The 19,207-nt window shown below is 39.7% G+C and overlaps 2 protein-coding genes across 2 annotated transcripts in view; both read right to left on the reverse strand.

Annotated features, from left to right (window-relative positions):
- Positions 1–11,919, reverse strand: part of LOC130470140 (protein FAR1-RELATED SEQUENCE 5-like) — a 93,131-nt gene extending 81,212 nt beyond the window's left edge. Inside the window, exons 1-3 of the mRNA XM_056839746.1 lie at positions 11,534–11,919; positions 11,232–11,285; positions 10,220–10,841 (exon numbers count right to left, since the gene is read on the reverse strand). Of these exons, the coding sequence (XP_056695724.1) occupies positions 10,220–10,841; positions 11,232–11,285; positions 11,534–11,919 (1,062 nt within the window). The remainder of the gene's footprint in view (positions 1–10,219; positions 10,842–11,231; positions 11,286–11,533) is intronic.
- A 711-nt stretch (positions 11,920–12,630) lies between these two features.
- On the reverse strand, positions 12,631–15,922 carry LOC110792251 (uncharacterized). The gene is made up of 4 exons (XM_056838959.1): positions 15,685–15,922; positions 14,066–14,154; positions 12,927–13,021; positions 12,631–12,811 (listed from the first exon to the last, which is right to left on the reverse strand). The coding sequence occupies exons 1-4, from the start codon at positions 15,786–15,788 to the stop codon at positions 12,632–12,634; spliced, it is 468 nt and encodes a 155-aa protein (XP_056694937.1). The 5' UTR covers positions 15,789–15,922; the 3' UTR covers position 12,631.
- Between the last annotated feature and the right edge of the window lie 3,285 nt (positions 15,923–19,207).

Consider the following 19,207-nt stretch of genomic DNA (forward strand, 5'->3'; position numbering starts at 1 on the left):
AAAAAAGATTCGCAAATATTTGGCACAAAACGAAAAGGAGCAGCACAAAAAGGCAGCCCAGAACACGTTTTCAACGACCAGACCTGGGCGCCAAAAATAATAACGCCCAGCCTGGGCGCCGTTCTTACTTATCACTTTTCAACTCCCAATTCCTAAAAGTGTTCGTATATTTTCCTAAATACATGCGAAAGAATAACGAACACTTGGGGGTAGAAGATCATATAAAATACGCAAAATACGCGCGCTCCAAAATTTTCGTACCCTTATTTCACCCTATTTCAAACATTACGATTCCGCTCGAACGTACTTGTTTAAAATCGGCATTCTAAGAAACCATTTTCTGGCTAAGAACTACGCAAGACCTGATTCCAAATTAAATCTATTTAAGGCGGATACGTAGGCAATCCACGATTCGGTCCAACCAATTTGCAAAAATGTTAAAGCCTATAGAATAACAAGAATAAAAAATAGAGTCCTGTATTGAAATTTAATTACTTGCAATCCAAATCGAAAGAAAGATCCGCCCAGAAATAATTTTCAGCGCCCACTGCTGGGCGCCGAAATCTTTAACGCCCCAGCCTGGGCGCCGATTCTCTCTGCTCGCAAAATTTTGTCCAGAAGTGCTCGTCATTTTACCCGCACATACACGGAAAAATAACGAACACTTGGAGGGGTACAACACGTATTCAGATATACGTACCACCAAAAGATACATGTACTCAAAAAAAATATAAAACAAATTTTTGGTTTACGGCAAGGCAGCAGATTAAAATAATAATAAACTTCACTTATTCTACCGTTTCAAATAATATGTTTCCACCTCAGAACGTACTTGTTTAAAATCGGCATTCTAAGAAACCATTTTCTAGGCTAAGAACTACGCAAGACCTGATTCCAAATTAAATCTATTTAAGGCGGATACGTAGGCAATCCATGATTCGGTCCAACCAATTTGCAAAAATGTTAGAGCCTATAGAATAACAAGAATAAGAAATAGAGTCCCTTATTGAAATTTAATTACTTGCAACAAGGAAGAATCCAAGTCATCAAGATGCCAAAATGAGCACACATCGAAAAATAATAAGGGCACGTGCCCTTGCCAGAAGGAGCACTCACACTCCTAGGCACTTAGCCAATACTCAAAAGATCGCTTTGCCTCAATTGAATGGGGGCTAGCGCGAGCGTCCATGAGCTCTAAAGTACTCGACTTGACCCTCCCTAAAGCAAAGTAACTCACTTAAGACATCCTTTCACCACTAGACACAGTCATAATCGCCAACAAGTAGTAAAGGCAGTAAGCTTGCAATAAAGAGGATTGTTCTACGGCATCGCCCCATCGTGCCTCCGAACTCAGGGCACCCGTTCATGGTAATTCAAATGCTTGCAAATACCCCTTGAAAAAATCAGACATTGCCAATAGGACTTGGCACTTAACCAAGGCTCACCCTACTTAGACATATGACACGGGCATCTAAAATCGAAATCTGAAAGCATCATTAATGAGAAGACATAATAGCAACTGGGGGCTAAAAATTGAAATGAAAGAACTAGGGAAAGATCTAAGTATACCTTGACATTTTGTGCAGACATACACCAAGTAAATCTATGTCAATTTGAAAGGGGTTTATATTCCCGCAATTCTGGAAATGATAGCCCTAAAAGCCTAAAGCATGTGCCACACGGGCACAAGTAATATCTTGATGCCTACACCCTGGCTTCCAGCAAATCCTTAGACAGCATTCCGAAAATCGTAACAGTAATTTGATTCACTCATGTAATCCTGTACGAACCCTTCTATAAGTCAACTTACTTAGGACACCTCGGATGATACACAGTAGGACTCGGACTTCAAATAATTTTCAAAGACTTCTTCGAACATAATAAAGTGTCGTTGGTTTAAGCTAAGTATGCGTTTATCTCGATGTTGCAAGTGAGTCAAAAAGATTTCTAAATATGATTATGGGTAAAGAAAGGCACCTAGATTTTGGTCAAGGCACACTTCAACATGTGACTACCTTGACCATGGCAATGTCGCACAATACGACATTTACAAGAGAAGTAGCAAATCACTACTCGAACGTACCTCGCACTAAACGAGTCTGGTTCAAACTATTCATGATCCATGTCACCATGAATGCATAAAAATGTATGCCAAGCATTATAGCACCAAGCCAATCCTGTAGCTACAATTGGGGGCTTGAGAAAAACACTCTAAAGATGCTCGAAATGACGATTTTATTGCAAATTCTCGACGCTAATGCTATACACACGTCATAGGGGCACAATCCTAAGGTTTGATCGTGTGAAACGAACCTTAGGATGGCTACAAACCCTCCCAAATTCTAAGCGCTACTTAGAATATATAAAGTCACCCCACTAACAAGGGTAACTGAAAATCGCGAGTAACCAAAACTCCGATCAAACTACTGCACATAACGCTCGCCCTACAAGCGCCCGTTACACAGTCAACGTCGTTCCAAAGCAAAAGCGAAGGAAAAATCAAAGATAAAAAAAGAAAGAAACATCTATGAATCCTTGCATCGAACAAAGTAATAAGCCGTGCACACCCACGCAGAAGGTGCTACACTTGTTCGAGCACTTGAACGAGGCGTGATGAAGTACTCCAATGCAAAAAAATAATAATGATATCCCAACACCTGGAGGAATGTTCTAAGACACGCTGTTAGGCCACACAAGCCTACGTCGCACCTTAAGTTCAACCATCCCACGGTACAAGTCTAAAAAAAAAAGAGTAAGGCATCTTGCACTAATGCGGGCACGACCAAGAGTATGAGGCAAAGACTACTTATCGCCCAAATTCAAAATGCAAGCCACACGACTTCTACATTAAGGATTAAAGGTAGCAAAATATTACCTACCACGGAAGGGATTGCTCGCACCTACACGAGCGGGACCCCAAGGCATCTTTCTCGAAAGAACCTACAAAAATCGTACGCCAAAAGGAAGCATCCCAACATGCATACTTGGGGGCTCCAGGCTACGAAACGACCGTAGAAAAATAAAAAATATATACGCGATCAAAGTCTTACGCCTCAAAGTATGTTCCTCGGGCCATATAGACTCGCCCAACTATTGCAATAACTGATAATCGCCCCAAAGCGACAAACACCGTAGTCCACCAATCGGCTACGGCTTCTCGAGAAATCATCACGATCACTCAACTCATTGTGATCTCTAATAAAATTCTACGTTCCAAAAATAAAGAAAAACAAAAGAGAAGAGAATACGTAGAATTTCCAAGTGAAATAAACGAACGAACAAGAGGCCAACTGTGTCATCGAAAGACCAACCCAAACAATATTTTCAACGCCCCACTTGGGCGTGAATTATTTCTAACGGCCAGGCCTGGGCGCCGAAAATGAGCCCAGGCCCAAAAGAAGCCCTGACTTCTATAGGGTCCTGCCGTATCCATTCGACTCGAAAATTGCCGATTTTTTTTACTGAAAGGCGCACCTCACGGCTTTGTTAAGAGTAGCATACCACTACAAAGATCGCTCGCAATTACGAGCACGATCCCAAACACGATCAAGGACATTACAAAATGCGTATCCCCAAGGAACCTCTTTGACAAGAAATGACCGTCAAGCACGAGTGCTTGGGGGCTCGAAAGAAAATATATATTTCAAAAGAGAGTATGCAAAGTTAAAACAATATTCCCAGACTACGCTGTACGAAGTCCCGTGTTTGGATAATCTCAAAAGATAAAACCGGACTACGACCTCAAGACAAAGGTCGCCGTTGATGCTTATACATAGTCCCCTAATCAAGGACCCAGGTAGTGGAAAAATTGAGCCGTAAAGACTACCTCAAAACCATGAAAGATGATGACCACGAAACAATGGTCCGTCTAAGCACGTTGTCAACCCACATTCAGGTTGCAACTAAATCCGAGCATCCCTCGAAAGAATTCGCTCTTACAAGAATGAATAAAAAGAAATTCTCAAAAGAAATCACAAGAACAAATGAAATAGGGACTTGCCCACCTCAATCGGGCAAGATCGAGGCACGTACCACGCGAGTCCCAAATCGAAAAGACGAATTCAGGTTCGCTCACCTCCAGCGGGCGGGGCGTCCGCCCTTAGCGGACAGGGCTCGCCCACCTTCAGCGGGCAGGGTCTGCGTCACTAACCGCGAAAGTCCTCAGTTTTCGAAAATGAAAAGAAAATAAATTCTTCAAAAACCAAAACAGGCTCGCCATCTTCAGCCGGCGGGGTCTACGTCATAAACCGCGTAGGTCTTTATTTTCAAAACATCAAAACAGATTCGTCCACTTCTATCGGACGGGGTGTCCACCCTCAGCAGACAGGCTCGCCCACCTTCAGCGGGCGGGGTCTGCGTCACTAACCACGCAGGTCCTTAGTCGCTGCAGCGATAACTTTTCCCGGTTTATCCTTTTCCAAAAATCAAAGGATGGTTTCCCTTTTCCAAAAATCAAATGATTGGTTTTCCGTTTTTCCAAAAAAGAGTGATGTGCTGGATTTTCCTTCGTTTTACGTCCTATAAAAACAAGGGGGTTTTCTCGTTTAGCTATCCCTGAAAATGAGAATCTTTAAAACATTTTACCTCGTGATTAGGCTTGGCCAGGCCTAGTTACACTTTATAGCTTTCATTTCGAAAACATCTTTAAATACTTCCAATGACAAAGTGAGGGAGTTTCTATACTATCAGTTAACAAATTCCAATGACGCGTGAGGAATGTGTTAACACTTCAAGTGATGACCCTTAAGTCAAATGTTATCACTCGGGGGCTCGTGAAACCCTCGCAAAACAGGTCATATACACCATGGCTTGTATGACGCACTCCGTCTAGTACTTTGACCATCGTCTCATCTCGAGACTCAGTCAAAGTGGGGGCTAACTGTAGAAACCTACTTTTGTCCCCATTCCCGAAAGGGAAGGTTCGATGATAAGAACATAAATCTCCACTTGGCAACGCATCTCCTATACAATAACGAATCTCAATCACCCTTTCATTTTTAGCCAAAGCTACTATTTATAGAAACATGCTAAGAATAGTAACTGCCGTAAAAGGTAGTTGTTAAAAGTGGCAAAATCATAAAAGATAGAAACCTGTCAGAATTAGGTGTTGCACTCCAACATAAATCCTAAAAGAGATAGAATTTGCATTCCTGGTATAATTCGAAAATAAGAGTTACGTATTAATTAAATTCCTAACGAACCTAGAGTTTGTAACGGGCCCAGACGCATTCCTTCATAAGTTAATCCGCACTAAAAGACTCGGATAAATCTCCAAAGCTCCGTGTTCTAAGAGTCCAAATCTGACAAAGAACTCGGCCCAGACCCCATTTTCAACGCCTGTATCTGGGCGCCGAAATCTTCGGCGCCCAGCCTTGGGCGCTGAAAGTGCATGGGGCCGTTTTATCTCCGGATTCTTTTTGGATTCGTATCTTAAAATCTATCTTTCCACACACTCTTTTCCTATAAATACACCCTAAAATCGACGTGAAAAACACACAATTCCATAATCTGAGTATTGACTCTAGCCTTAAGCCTAAGCCTCACGCTGCGAAATTGATCCAGCGTTCTGTCGCAATCGACCCAAAAGTCGAACATAACGCACCTTGCCCCTTGTAGCTTGATGAATTAAGCCTACATATTGGAACATTGCTTGGAAACCCGAGATTCGTTAAATAAAAGGAGAAATAGCAAAGCCAAGTGGTTAGTTTTCTGAGAACCACAACGCACCTCTCAAGGGTGCGTTGTAATGTGTCCCTCATATGATTTAATCGCTTTCATCACCCTTTTATAAAATTGTCAAACTAATAATTTGATTGATCTATCACGCCTAATAAGATAATACCTTGGACAATTGAATTATCATGCTAGGTACCTTAAATCAATCTAAATAAGATAATCACGATCGATTTTGTATTATGTGTTGCATATTGCTAAAATCAATTCAGAATAGTTTAATAGTTTAACGCATGTCCCTTCAATTATTTATGCTGAGCTAGTAAGGATAACCTGCCTCTGGAATATTATCGATGAGCACTCCTCTCCATAGTTACAGTCCCCCGAACTCTCAATCTCTGTCGTGCGGGTGTACGTTGAGCGATCCCCACACCAGGGATCACAAGGGAACCTATGGCCGTCGTGGTCGAACATAATGGCACTCCGTTTATGTCACGATAACCGGGTTTTGTCAATTTTTCTCATTGTCGTTAAAAACTGAATGGCGACTCCTATATTACTAGTAGATTGGGTGTAAACTCACAGGAAATCCAATTACACTTGATCTGACAACGTCATGCCCACGAGGGACGAGGTCACGCATTAGCCTCGTGCTTTTTCGTTCCTCTCACGTTCAGAATAAAAAATCACGTTCCTCTCAGAGAAGGGAAGACCCGTGATCATAGCAAACTTGAAAGGGGTGATAGTGATCTCCCCCCATGCCATATGAAAGGTGTTGGTGGTATCCCACCACCGCTCCAGCAAGGCCTGTAACCGGGGTTTGATGCCCGTTCTCCTCTGAGTATCTCCCATGGCACGCCAGAAATCGACCAGGCCCGTCTGCAACTAGATCTCCATAGCCTCCGCGTCAGCACGGACGACCGGAAAAACTTTGTGAAGGTCCGCCAAGGACCAAAAAGTGCGCAACGGATCTCCATCAGCCTATGGATGAGCCGATCAGTTCAAAACCTATACAAGTTCATAAAAAAAAAACACAGTGCAAGACTCACCAAACCAGCGCGACGCCCCTGAGACAAATGAAACTCCGGTCGGAGCACTAGATCGGAGGGACTCCAGCCAGTGCCAACGAAGGCGGATACTCTCAGGGGTACCATGCCCGCCTCCAGCACGTCAGTCGCAGCCGCTTCATCATCTGAAGCATCCTCCATGGCAGCTCGAACCACCGAACGTTCGGCAATCTTTCTCCGAGTGTGACGAGGCATACTAAATCATGCAGAATACGAAATATCAAGATTTTAAACTGGGGGCTATCCTATACTAGCCCGTACAAAAGTCAAGATTCAAAAATCCCCAGCGGCGGTACAAATTCAGCCAGGGACCTCTACTTCAACATACAAGTTCTACACCAACGCCTAGGCTATGCTAAAACAGGTATACGAGCACACCAACGCCTAGGCTATCCATGCCGAAGCCAATATTCAAAGTTCTACATGCAACATCTAGGTCGTCAGTGAGACCACTATCTACGAATGCCATGTACAAAGTTCAAGAAAAATTTCAAAATTCAAAAATTCAAATCTAAAAGTTCCAACAGTTCAAGTTCAAGTGGCTATCAAACAATTTTGTACAAGATTCAAGAAGCCTAATATCATACAAGCATCATTTCAAAGTACAAAAAAATCAAAGCTACATGCAAGAGATTATTTCGTAAGCAAAACATGAAATACTTACATGGACAAGGCAAGAACAAGATCAAGGGGAGAGTATTCGACCTTTGAGAGAGAAAAAGCAAGAGAATGAAAGTGCTTGCTCTTGAAATGGCACGGCAAGGGGGCTTTTATAGCACAACCCCGCGCCAAACTCCGAGCTAAGCGCTGGGCGCTGACCTCCTGCATGCGCAAGAATCTTCAGCGCACGGTCCTCCGTGCTGATTGCACGTCCTTTTCTTCTACAATTTTCTGCACCAGGCATCAAACATCAAATCATACTATCCTCCGAAAATACAGGTATATCCTGTATCTCCAAACACAAACAGATGAGCATTTCAAGAATATGAATTTCGAAAAATACTACAATTTAGGCGTTCGACTCCCAACGGACCTAAGCTCCAGGATAGTCAGCCGAAATTTCAAAATCTTAGGAGCCAATAAAAAGCTCTTATTCCCAATGAAGCACATCCCCAGCGGATCAATTCCGGGTATTCAAAAATCAAAATTCAAGGATTCGAAATTCAAAATTTTCGATGCCAAGCTCTGTCCTAAACCAAAGGCGGAACAACAGTACAAGTACAAATCTGAGTCGTCACAACCACACGGAGGTAGACTCTATCCTATTTTTTTTCTAACACCTGTTTTGTGCAGGTACCGCGTACAAAGAATTGTCTTGATTGCAGAACATCTTGACAGTTCTCCGTCCCGAGTCGAAAACTTTGACTTGCGCTTTCCTAACCGGACGCTCAGTCAAAGTGGGGGATTCTGTAGACACCTATATCGTGTCTCCCCATTGGGATGATGACGATACCATTATCCTTATTAGGAGGTTGGAGCAACTCCGTGCGGAAGTCCCAATTGCTAAGAACATTTCCAAAATCCAAAATCCAATCCCCGAGGCCGTTCCTATTCCGGAACTCGGTACAAAATACAATTTCCAAAAATCAATTTCAAAATCCAAGTACAATCTCACCCAATGGACTATCCCGTTGGTTTTACAAAGCTTTTTCCAGTCGAAATGACATTAAGCAACCCAAATTTGGGCGCCGACCGACAAAACCGAGCAAGCCGGGCCTCGTCCCGTAAAACTGAATTCAAAAACCCAAAACGGCTTGTTTTTAGACGCAAACCAAGCGTTAATCATCAAGCAAACGCTACGTGCAAACTTCGTACAATTCGTACAAAGGTACACCATTACAAGCCAAAAGCAAGGACGACATCTTTCGTCCTTGTTTGGCAGCGTCTGCGCCACGTCAGCAGCGCCTTGCGCTGGCAGCAGCGCCTGGCGCTGGCGTGCGCTGGCGTTTAGCAGCAAATTTTCCTATTTAAACCCCTAATTCTGAGCATTATGGAGAGGCAAATTGAAAACACAACGTCGTAATACAAAAATTTCCACTCAAATCAAAATACAAAAATCCTCCAAAATCTCATACAATTTCCAAGTTCTAAGCAATTGGGAGCTCTAAAAGGAATTCTTGCCTAAACCTAACTAGGTAATTCCGAATCCCAACCCTAATCTATAATGTTTCCTTGATTTTCTCTTTCAAAAATGATTAGTAAGTTGGCACTTTTAATCTTAAAAAGTGTCACTTACAACAATCATACATTTCTTACAAAATCCAAACTTTATGTGATACATAAATGCAAACTTTCAAGATTCAATGATGTTCAAGGTTGTTTGTAATCACTTCCTTAAACTAGAATCATCTTCAAAACATGGAGTAACCAAAGATGATGCCTTTCTAATGTTTAAAGGTTTAATCTTTGAGATTCAAGACTCCACTTTTCAAATTTCAAGTTCAAGTTTCAAGATCCAATAATGTTTAGGGTTGTTTGTAATCACTTCCCTAAACTAGGATCATTTCAAAATAAGAGCATATCAAAGATCAAACCTTTTCAACATTAAAAGGTTCAATCTTTGACATTCAAGACTCTTAAGTTCAATATTTCAAGTTCAAGTTCAATATTTGAAAGTTTAACATTTCAAGTCCAATATTTCAAGATTTAAACTTTTCAAGTTCAAGTTCTATGTTCAAAATCCAAGACACTTTAGGTCGAGCAACTTGACCTAAAGTAGAGATTTTTTCTTTGAATCCGTGTCGGGCGCACTTATTCTTAAGGAGTCGCTTGGCATCCGGATCTCATGTGCTAAAATTCAAGTTCAATACCGCACTTTCAATTATGCAAGTTCAATACCGCACTTTCAATTATTCAAGTTCAATACTGCACTTTCAATTACGCAATTTCAATTCCGCACTTTCAATTATGCAATTTCAATTCCGCAACTTTACTTGCCTAGTCCTTCTAGGCAATGTGGTTTCACCTCCTAGTCCATTTCTAGGTGGTCTTGTACTTTACTACTTTTGAAACTATTTTCCATTGTGATGTTGCTTTACTTGTTTATTGCTTTCATCACCTCACATGCTAAATACAAAAAAATACAAGGTTACACCACGCTTAACAAAGATAATTTCTTGGACAAACCGATCTTAGGTTCCCTTAAATTGACTTTAAAGCGAAGTGGTCACAATACAAAGTAGAAATTCTATTTGTTCTAAATTCAAACCCACATAGTCTAAACTAGGGTATTTTCGAAAATGTTGTGCCACGCATGTGAATTATTTTTAAAGCTTCGCAGAATAAGCATCTCGTTCCCTTGCCCGGATCTCACCCATCCGTTTCTAAGATTCAATGCCTTATCCTAATAGAGTCACTTTTTGGTCTTTCCAAACGAGACCCTAAATAATGTTTGGTGGCGACTCCTTCAAAATACAAAGATCGTAAGGTTCTAAAACCGCCCCTATAGGAAGGGAAAAAGGAACGAAAATACCCCCTACAGCTCTCCAAACAGAAGCTGCAACTATATTGGACTTTTCATCATCATCTTCAACTACATGACTGCACAAAGCAGCTTTTGTCCACCGCTTCATTATATAAAGATTGGGAATCTCTAAGACACAATGCACATGATAAACACATAGCGAATGGGAACATAAGAAACCCATTTCAGTAAAGAACTGACAAATACATTCCACAGCAAAAGTCTCTTGATTAAATCGAACTTCATGTTTAATCAAGTATTTTTTAGGCCTCCACACATAATAACTTTTCACAACGGATATAATACCACGTTTTTCTTCTTGAGAACAGACCATCCTTTTAAGAAATTGTTCTTCAAACAACACATATACTTTTATAGTGTAAATCTTTCGAGCATGAAGAAGAAGTCCGGAATTTACAGCTGCAAGTTCTATATTACCTTTACAACTTCTATAATCATGACAATTCTCTTTGTTCTTCCACTCAGAAATAACATCCATAAAGACATGATAAAAATCACATAATCCTTGTGTCTTATTAAGTTGATGAGAAACTGACTTGTTCGTAGTTTCACACCGTTGAGATGATAAAACAACATCAGACCAATAGTTCTTAGAATAGGCAGGACACCACATCTCTCTAATTGTATAAAAATTCTTCAGCCATACATTCTCAGAACATTTATAGTGAGTCAACATTCTAAAAAAAAAATATTGATATTTATGAAATACCAACATGTTCTTTTTAATAAAGTAATTTGTTCATAATTAAGAAACAACATCAGAAATACATATATAATGCATAAATAAAAATACAAACAAAGAATGATCATTATGTAATACTAATTTGTTCATTTTAAATAACTATTTGTTCATAATAAAAAAAAACCATAAAAATAATACTTATATCATAAATTACTTAAAATGTTCCTTTCATTATAACTATTTGATCATAAGTGTAGAAGTAAACATTCTTTGTTAATTTGTACTAAAAACACATAGTAAAAAAAAAGTAATTAGAATTAGTTACCTTGGCCAATGATATTCAAATTCACCAGCTATTTCACAGTACTTCAAGATATAACTGAAAGTGTTACAAAAACCATATAAAGCTCTATATTGCCCAAATATGTTTCTTTGAGTTCCCCCCAATATGCCATGTACATAATCTATGTCTAGCATCTGGAAAAACATTCCTTATCCTGGCATAAATAGAAGGAGCTTGGTCTGTCACAGTGGTTATTGGGGGATTTTCACCCATTGATGTAAGAAAAGTTTGAAAAATCCAATAAAAAGATTCCGCTTTTCATTGATACAAAACCCATTCCAAACATTACATTATTACCATGATGGTTCATACCAACAAAAGGAGCACAAATCATATCATATTTATTCGTCCTATAAGTAGTATAAAAAACCAATAAATCCCCAAAAAATTCATAATCTCTCTTCATCCTACCATCAATCCAAAAGAAACTTAAAATTCCATCTTCTTCACTATGCTCAAAGTCATAATAAAAACCTACTTCACTGAAATTTCTTTGAGTAAAATACTTGATTAACTTATGACAATCATCACCTTCAAGTTTATTAGCTTTTGCACGTGCTAAAGCATTGTAAGCATCACTAGCTGTAAAACCAACCATAGGGGATCCACCCACTTCTTTTCTCAAAACCCTCAAGGTATCAGGCAACTTAAGACTACTAGCTTTCAACATATACATAAAGTACAAGGCCTCCTTACTAACCTTCCTTTACGATCTTACCAAATGCCTCTTATCATTAGTAGAAAAATCATTAACGGTGGCCTGTTAAAGGTTGCCCTTGTTTAACAAGAGCATCACTTGATTGGCAAAATAATAAAAAATAAATAAAAATAATGCAGCAGAAGCGCATCCTTTTACTTTGAAGGGAGCATTAAACATTATTCTAAAAAAAGTCTTGTCTTCCTCATCAACTCTCGTATTCATCCTTACAAGAAACTCGTGTATGTGAATATATGATCTCGGTTTTCTGTAACCTATAGAAAGTCAGTTTTAGAAGTATTGGGATTTTATTTCAAATATTTGACTGATTTTGTGTATGGCTAATGATGAAATTAAAATAAATAAATAAATAAGAACGGTTAATTTATCTGCCAATTGGTTCCTATTTAATCTCAAAATATGAGTTAGCTAACAAGTTAGAGTACTCTTAGCTGCAAACTTGCTAATCATATCCCGATTATTAAAACAATGTAAATGGAGATCAAAATTGATAACCATAGTCCATCACCAGCTACTGATTTAAAGAACACAACATAATCATCTACTAATGAACTATCCATATTTACTCTTGAAAAGTTAAAAAAGAAAGCTGAATTATCCTTGTTTAAAGGTCTAGGAACTAACAGACGCAGCATAGAACTAAAGAACCAATAGAAGCACAGAACTAAAGAACCAACTGACGCACAGAACAAACTGAATATATGTCTGATAAATCATGACAAACACTAAGACATACCTTGGATGCGAGCATATAGAAAATACAGTTGTCAGTGCCTCTGAAAGAAAAAATTGGACCTTTCTCATTTCCTTCAGCCGTGTGATTAAAGACTACATCCATGATTACCTGTCAAATTAGAAAGAATAAGTACACTTACCGAAATCTACAAAAAAGAAATAAGCATGTGAATGAAAATAACAATACAAAAATGACAGAACGAAAAGTCAAAGGAGTAGCATACATCCAATGGCAAAAACTCTGGCGCTTTTGGCTCCACGGTAAGAGCAGCTTTCCCTTTGTATATGGAATGACCCACAAAAACCCTAGGTGCACCACCTAAAATTCAATACGAAGTATGAAATTCTCAATTACTAAAATTCAGAAACAATTATGTAATGTGTTCAATTAACAGCAAATTTACAAGACTATGAATCAAACTTTAGCATAACAAGATAACACATAAATAATCATGAGTAACTCAAGAAATGTCAAATTTAGGAGCAATACCAGATAACATGCAACAAAGATTCCAATCATTTTTCCTGTTGAAACTCGTAAACACTCGATTAATTGAAGCAAACAAGCAATTATAAAACATAAAACCAGATTAACCAACAAATTAGGCAACAATTTGGAATAATAACCAATTCAAATTACAGATAAATAACCCAATATAAACCAGTTCTTCCTCGGGAAAACAAGCAAACATTCATCAAAACACCAACAACAAAAACTGGAAACTGTTGAGGAAACACATAAAAGAGAAATTTAAATTAAAATAATACCCAGATTAGCAAATTACCTGGAGCAGGAGTTGGGGGGTTTGCAGAGTAAGAGGGAGAGAATCTAGGAGGGGATTTGTCAAAGTATTCTGAAGATTGTCGACATTTTACAGAAAACGAGAGCTTTGAAGAAGAAACATGGGATACCCAGTTTTTGCTTAGCTTAAAATGGCTAGCTTTAGTGCTAATGGAATTATGGGAAGAGAGAGAAGTTGGTCCTTGGAGTTGGGTTCCAATGGTGAAGTTTGAAGGAGAAGATAGGAGTTGTTGCACCATATTTTTTGGGTGTTTTTTTCTCCTCCTACATCAATGGACTAATGGAGTAAAGATTGTGTTAGAAAAGAAACTCGACACTATCATCCGAAGAGACTCTTGTCTGAAAGCCCTCAACGAAGGTTAGTTTAACTTATTTTGACTTTTTTTTTTAAATAAGAGATTTTATATTTATTAAATAAGTAAAAATTATTGTACTGAAACCGGTTAGTGTCCCACCGCTGACTATTGTACTGAAACCACTATAACATAAGACGGTAGAACAACCACGCCTAGAGTATATCCTAACAATCATCAAGTCCATAGCTTTAAGTAAAGAAAATACCATCTAATGCATGAATGGCATATTTGGCGTCCCTGGTATCATCAAAATCAATGAATGCATAGCCAGGAGGTCTCCTAGCAACCCAAACACTGCAAATCACAACAGATTTCAAGGGATTAGACAAAAACCAAGTGAGACGAGTCGAAATCAGCATAAGACATTGGTTAAGCCAAATCAGTAAGATTGAAGTCATTAACCCCTAGGCTAGGCTTCTTTCTCTCTCCTCTTGTTCTCATATAACCTCTTTATTCTTGTTTGGGATGGCATCAAGTATAGTATGGACAGAAACCCCATTAGATATTCTAGTAGAGCTTGTATATTATTTGAGTTGGAAGCTTTCTTATGCGAGAATTCATATTAGTAACCTTCAGAAAAGCTATCATAATAGATTTCAACGATGGATACGGCAACATAAAAATATACAAGTCATGTCGTAGTGGGATTTAAGAACATGGGTTTGAAAGCAAATTTAAAATCTGTTACAGAACGGAATGATCATACTTTATAACAATTTAATTAGCACAGGTAAGTTCAGATGTGGAATAATAGTATATCATGATTATATAATAGTTTCGTTTGAAATTCCAATTTTTTCAATATCATATAGTTGTAAGCAATTTGTTTCCTACTATCTTTTCCCAAATTCAAGCCTTAGAAAACTCAACAATAACCAAGGAAGTATCAGACAGCAGCTCTTGATATAGTAATTACTAAATAGCAAGGCAAGCTAACATACGATGCATGTGGAACACTAGCTTGTCAAAAGCTAAAGGCAGACGAGCTTTTGAAATCTGAACTGCATATAAATTTCTAGAAAAGGCTCCCACGCCTTTGAAAACATCCTTAGATCAACAAAATGGGCCTTGTCCGTCAAACGGGTGACAAGTGATTGTCAACTCCAACTTACGATGCTACAATCATGAATCTAAGTGGGCAGAAATTGAAAGCAGATAGATCAAAAGCTGATCAGATCAGCAACAGCAAATCCATGTAAAGGCCACTTGAAAGATCACAGAAATTACAAAGACTTTGCTATAAAGATAGAAATATTATGATTTTTTGTATTTAAATTTTCTGACAAATAAAAGGGATTATAATCTAAATTTGGCTTCAACAGAAATACAAATGTTCAGAAATGCAACAGATTCTAAAATTGTTCAAACATCTCACCATAAGTCGCTTCCTTCAATACAATGTAATACATATGAATCCCTAAATCACAGAAAAATGAATTACTAATGTGTAAAAGAAACAAAAATTAATCCTAACCTCAAGATACTAAGCAGCCTCAGAGGCCAAACCAACAGTTGTCACAGCTAATCCAATCATTCCACCCTTACAAAACAAAACAAGCAAGCAAAATTCAATTTAACTCAATACAATTCCACACACCATTTAATAGACAAAACAACATGAAAATTTGCAAGTCAAAAGTAAACATTTGATCCTTAGATCCAAGTTGAACAACACGTCAACAATTAGGTAAGAAAGCTCAAAAATTATCAAAATCATATCGGAACTACTTAATTATGTGGATCATAAATCGAAATTTCAATTGAATTCAGAAATTTCATACATATTAACAAAGAAGATCTAAGAAATAGGAGAGAGAGAATTACTTGAGAAGCATGAGATCAGGAAATGGCGTAGGTATCGGGAAATCGCCGCTCTGATTGCCGGTGAAGGAGCATAGGAGAATTGCGACGTGCGAGTGTGTGAACATGAAGGTTGTCGCGCACTTGTGAGAGACCAGAGGAGAAACGTCGCCGGCGGTGGAATGGAGTGAAGAAGGAGGTAGAGAAAATGTGTGTGTTGAGGTCCTTGAGGACAGCGAGAACACGGGAGCAAAAAATTTAAGTTAAAAGTTGCGCTTACTCAAAATCAGAGGGAGTGTTTTGCTTTTATTTTTATTTTTTAAATTTTTTTGTGTCAAAGGTTGCCCTTGTTTGATAAGAGCAACCTATAAAGAGCCACTTATAAGGATTTTTCTACTAGTGTTCTAAAAGTGGCAAATCATAAAAGATAGAAACCTGTCAGAATTAGGTGTTGCATTCCAACATAAATCCTAAATGAGATAGAAAACTGCGAGAATCCTATTCCTAATATGATTCAGAAATAAGAGTTACGTATTAATTAAAATCCTAACGAGCCTAGAGTTCGTAACGGGCCCAGACGCATTCCGTTATAAAATTGATACACGCTAAAAGACTCGAATTAATCTCAAACTCTACGGAATTTAGGAATCCGAATCTGACTAAAGAAAACTGCCCAGACCCTATTTTCAACGCCTGGCTCTGAGCGCCGAAATCTTCGGCGCCCAGGCCTGGGCGCTGAAAATACCTGGGTGCGTGTTTTTTTCTAATTCTTTGTGGATTAGAACTCTGCAATTCTATCTTTCCACGAACTCTTCCCTATAAATAGGCCCCTAATTTCGACGTGAAAGGACACACCACAACACACAATTATATTCTGAGTATTGACTCCAACCCTTAGCCTAAGCCTCTCGCTGCGAAACTGTTCACGCGTTCTGTCGCAATCGATCCATAAATCGAACAGAACGTATCCTGTCCCATAATTGAGATTCGTTAAATAAAAAGGAGAAATAGCAAAGTCAAAGTGGTTAGTTTTCTGAGAACCGTGACGCACCTCTCAAGGGTGCGTCGTAATGTGTCCCTTTTCGATGATTTAACTGCTTTCCTCGCCCTTTTTATGAACTGTTAAACTAACCTAATCTAATTGTTCTATCACGCCTAACAAATATGATATTTTTGGGAAATTGGATTATCATGCTAGGTCCCTTAATGCTATTTAAATCAGATAATCACGATCGAATTAGTATTATATGTTGCATATTGCTAAAATCAACTCAGATTAGTTTAATAGTTAACGCATGTCCCTTCAATTGTTTATGCTGAGCTATTAAGGATATCCTGCCTCTGGAGTTATCGACGAGCGAATTACTCCTCTCGGTAGTTACAGTCCCCCGAACCCTCAATCTCTACCTTGCGGGTGTATATTGAGAGATCCCCACACCAGGGATCACAAGGGAACCTACGGCCGTCGTGGTCAAACATAATTGCACTCCCTTTATGTCAAGATAACCGGGTTTTTTCAGTTTTTCTCATTGTCGTTAAAAACTGAATGGCGACTCCTATATTACTAGTCAATTGGGTGTATACTCACAGGAAATCCAATTACACTTGATTGAATAAAAGAATCGTCACACCCACGAGGGACAAGGTCACGCATTAGCCTCGCGCTTTTTCGACCCTCTCACAGTGGCGACTCCACTGGGATAGTGAAGGAAATACTCGTGCTTGTAGGTAATCAAAGTAGCCGAAGGGTGAAACGATCCTACCCCGCGTTTATTTCCCCATCAAGTTGGGACGACCTGAAGAATCAGCATATTAATGTGAACGGGCAGAACATCATAACGAATCTCGGCTTCCTCGGGAGTTGGGACTAAGGATACCTTTTTTTCGCCAATAGGGGGGTGCATACGCCGCGCATATTTCCCACTCGGTACTTGTGCAGGTAGTACACCTATCCCGAACCCAATCGCTCGCCCATTAGGTCCCTCTCGCCTGCATGCCCCCTTGGCTTGCACTTGCGGGTTGACCTCTTGAGCGAAATTCGTCTGTTGAAGACACTACCTCAACCGGGGCATGTGTTGGATCTACGATAGAAGCGGTACCAAGCCACGCGCAAATAAACTACCCATAGAAGCCTATCATAAACTACGTGGCATATTTAATTTTCAAATCCATGTTTGTAATGTAGTTATGTGTAGCGAAATGTGTGATTGTGTGTGACAAACTATCCTAGAAAACCAACGACCTCAAAAAACTGCCCAAACATTCATAGACTAATTTGCCAAAGAGTTATACCAAAACACGTGTTCCGCAAACCCGAATGATCGCCACAAAAATAGCGACGCTCGGGATGGCCTGTAACGAATCCCACAAACGCTGTTACGCGTAAAGGACGTTATTAGGCAAGCACGCAAGTCGAAGTCGCATAAACAGAAGACAGAAAACGGGAACCAGCCAGGGACGCATTTTCAACGCCCCTGGCTGGGCGCCAGAATTTCTCACGCCCCTAGCTGGGCGCTGAAGTTGCTGCTTGGCCTTCTGGTCAGGCGCAGCAGCCTCGGTGCCCGAGCGAAAGGAAAATACGTAGCGCAAAAAAAAATGCTCATCAAAAGAATTGCTACGAGGGCGTAAGAAAAGCACTCGATTTCAAAAAGCGACTCGTGAAAAATTAATAACTCTTTGTGTCGTTGTTGGGCCTCCTACGACGGCAATGCTCGGCATCAAAACCGAACATGCTAACAACTATGAATGTCACACGGGCAAGTGTTTCGAAAATCCAAAGAATGACCAAAATCAAAAAAACAACCAAAAAGTGTACCGACAAAAGAAAAAGTGAAAACCCAACTTAGAGAGTCGAAGTCTAGACTAAGTAATGCTTGAAACTTTGGGAACTTAAACTTTAGCTTATCTTATGCCTAGGGCTGGTCCTGCCACCTGGTGCCGATCAGGGAATCAACGGTTAGTGCGTCTCGAAGATACATCACCAACAACGGGTTTAGTAGCCCCAAGCTCCGTCCGTCATCCCTCATTTCAAGGATCTCCGCTTCCCCAACCTCGATTCGCACCTTCAAACATGTCCATCGAAGATTTGCGAGACCAGATTGTCCAAATGACCCAACTTATGGGCCAACTGAAAATGGAAAACGAAGCCTTAGTGGCTGCGCAAGCCAAAAATGACCTCGAAAACGAGAAGAGGATTGAAAAAATGGTCCTACAGCAAACCATGGGAAAAAATGGTCCCTCAAGCCTGAACCTTTTCCTGGAAAATTACCAGAAAAGTTCAGTTCATCTGACTTACCAAAGTTCAAGGCCACGGACAACCCCCGTGATCATCTACTGAGCTTTGTGAATACCATGAACTTGAAAGGCGTGGACAAGTCCATGTACTTACCTACCTTTCCTTTGTCCTTGGAACCTGTGCCGCTCAAATGGTACTATTACCAGGACCCTAAGCTCTTCCCCACTTGGGAAGACTTTGTCAATGTCTTCATCAAGCAATACTCGTCGAACATGGATTTCCAAGTCACCATGCGCGAGCTGGAAGTTCTCT

Source organism: Spinacia oleracea, chromosome 3, assembly GCF_020520425.1.
Source record: "Spinacia oleracea cultivar Varoflay chromosome 3, BTI_SOV_V1, whole genome shotgun sequence".
In the NCBI taxonomy this organism is placed as follows: domain Eukaryota; kingdom Viridiplantae; phylum Streptophyta; class Magnoliopsida; order Caryophyllales; family Amaranthaceae; genus Spinacia; species Spinacia oleracea.

Coding starts and splice junctions, on each gene's coding strand:
- LOC110792251 (XM_056838959.1), bottom strand. CDS start 15,788: ATGTTCACACACTCGCACGTCGCAATTCTCCTATGCTCCTTCACCGGC. Junction 13,022..14,065: donor TGCCATTCATGCATTAGATG/GTATTTTCTTTA, acceptor ATTGAATTTTAG/GTGGTGCACCTAGGGTTTTT. Junction 12,812..12,926: donor CAGAGTTTTTGCCATTGGAT/GTATGCTACTCC, acceptor CTAATTTGACAG/GTAATCATGGATGTAGTCTT.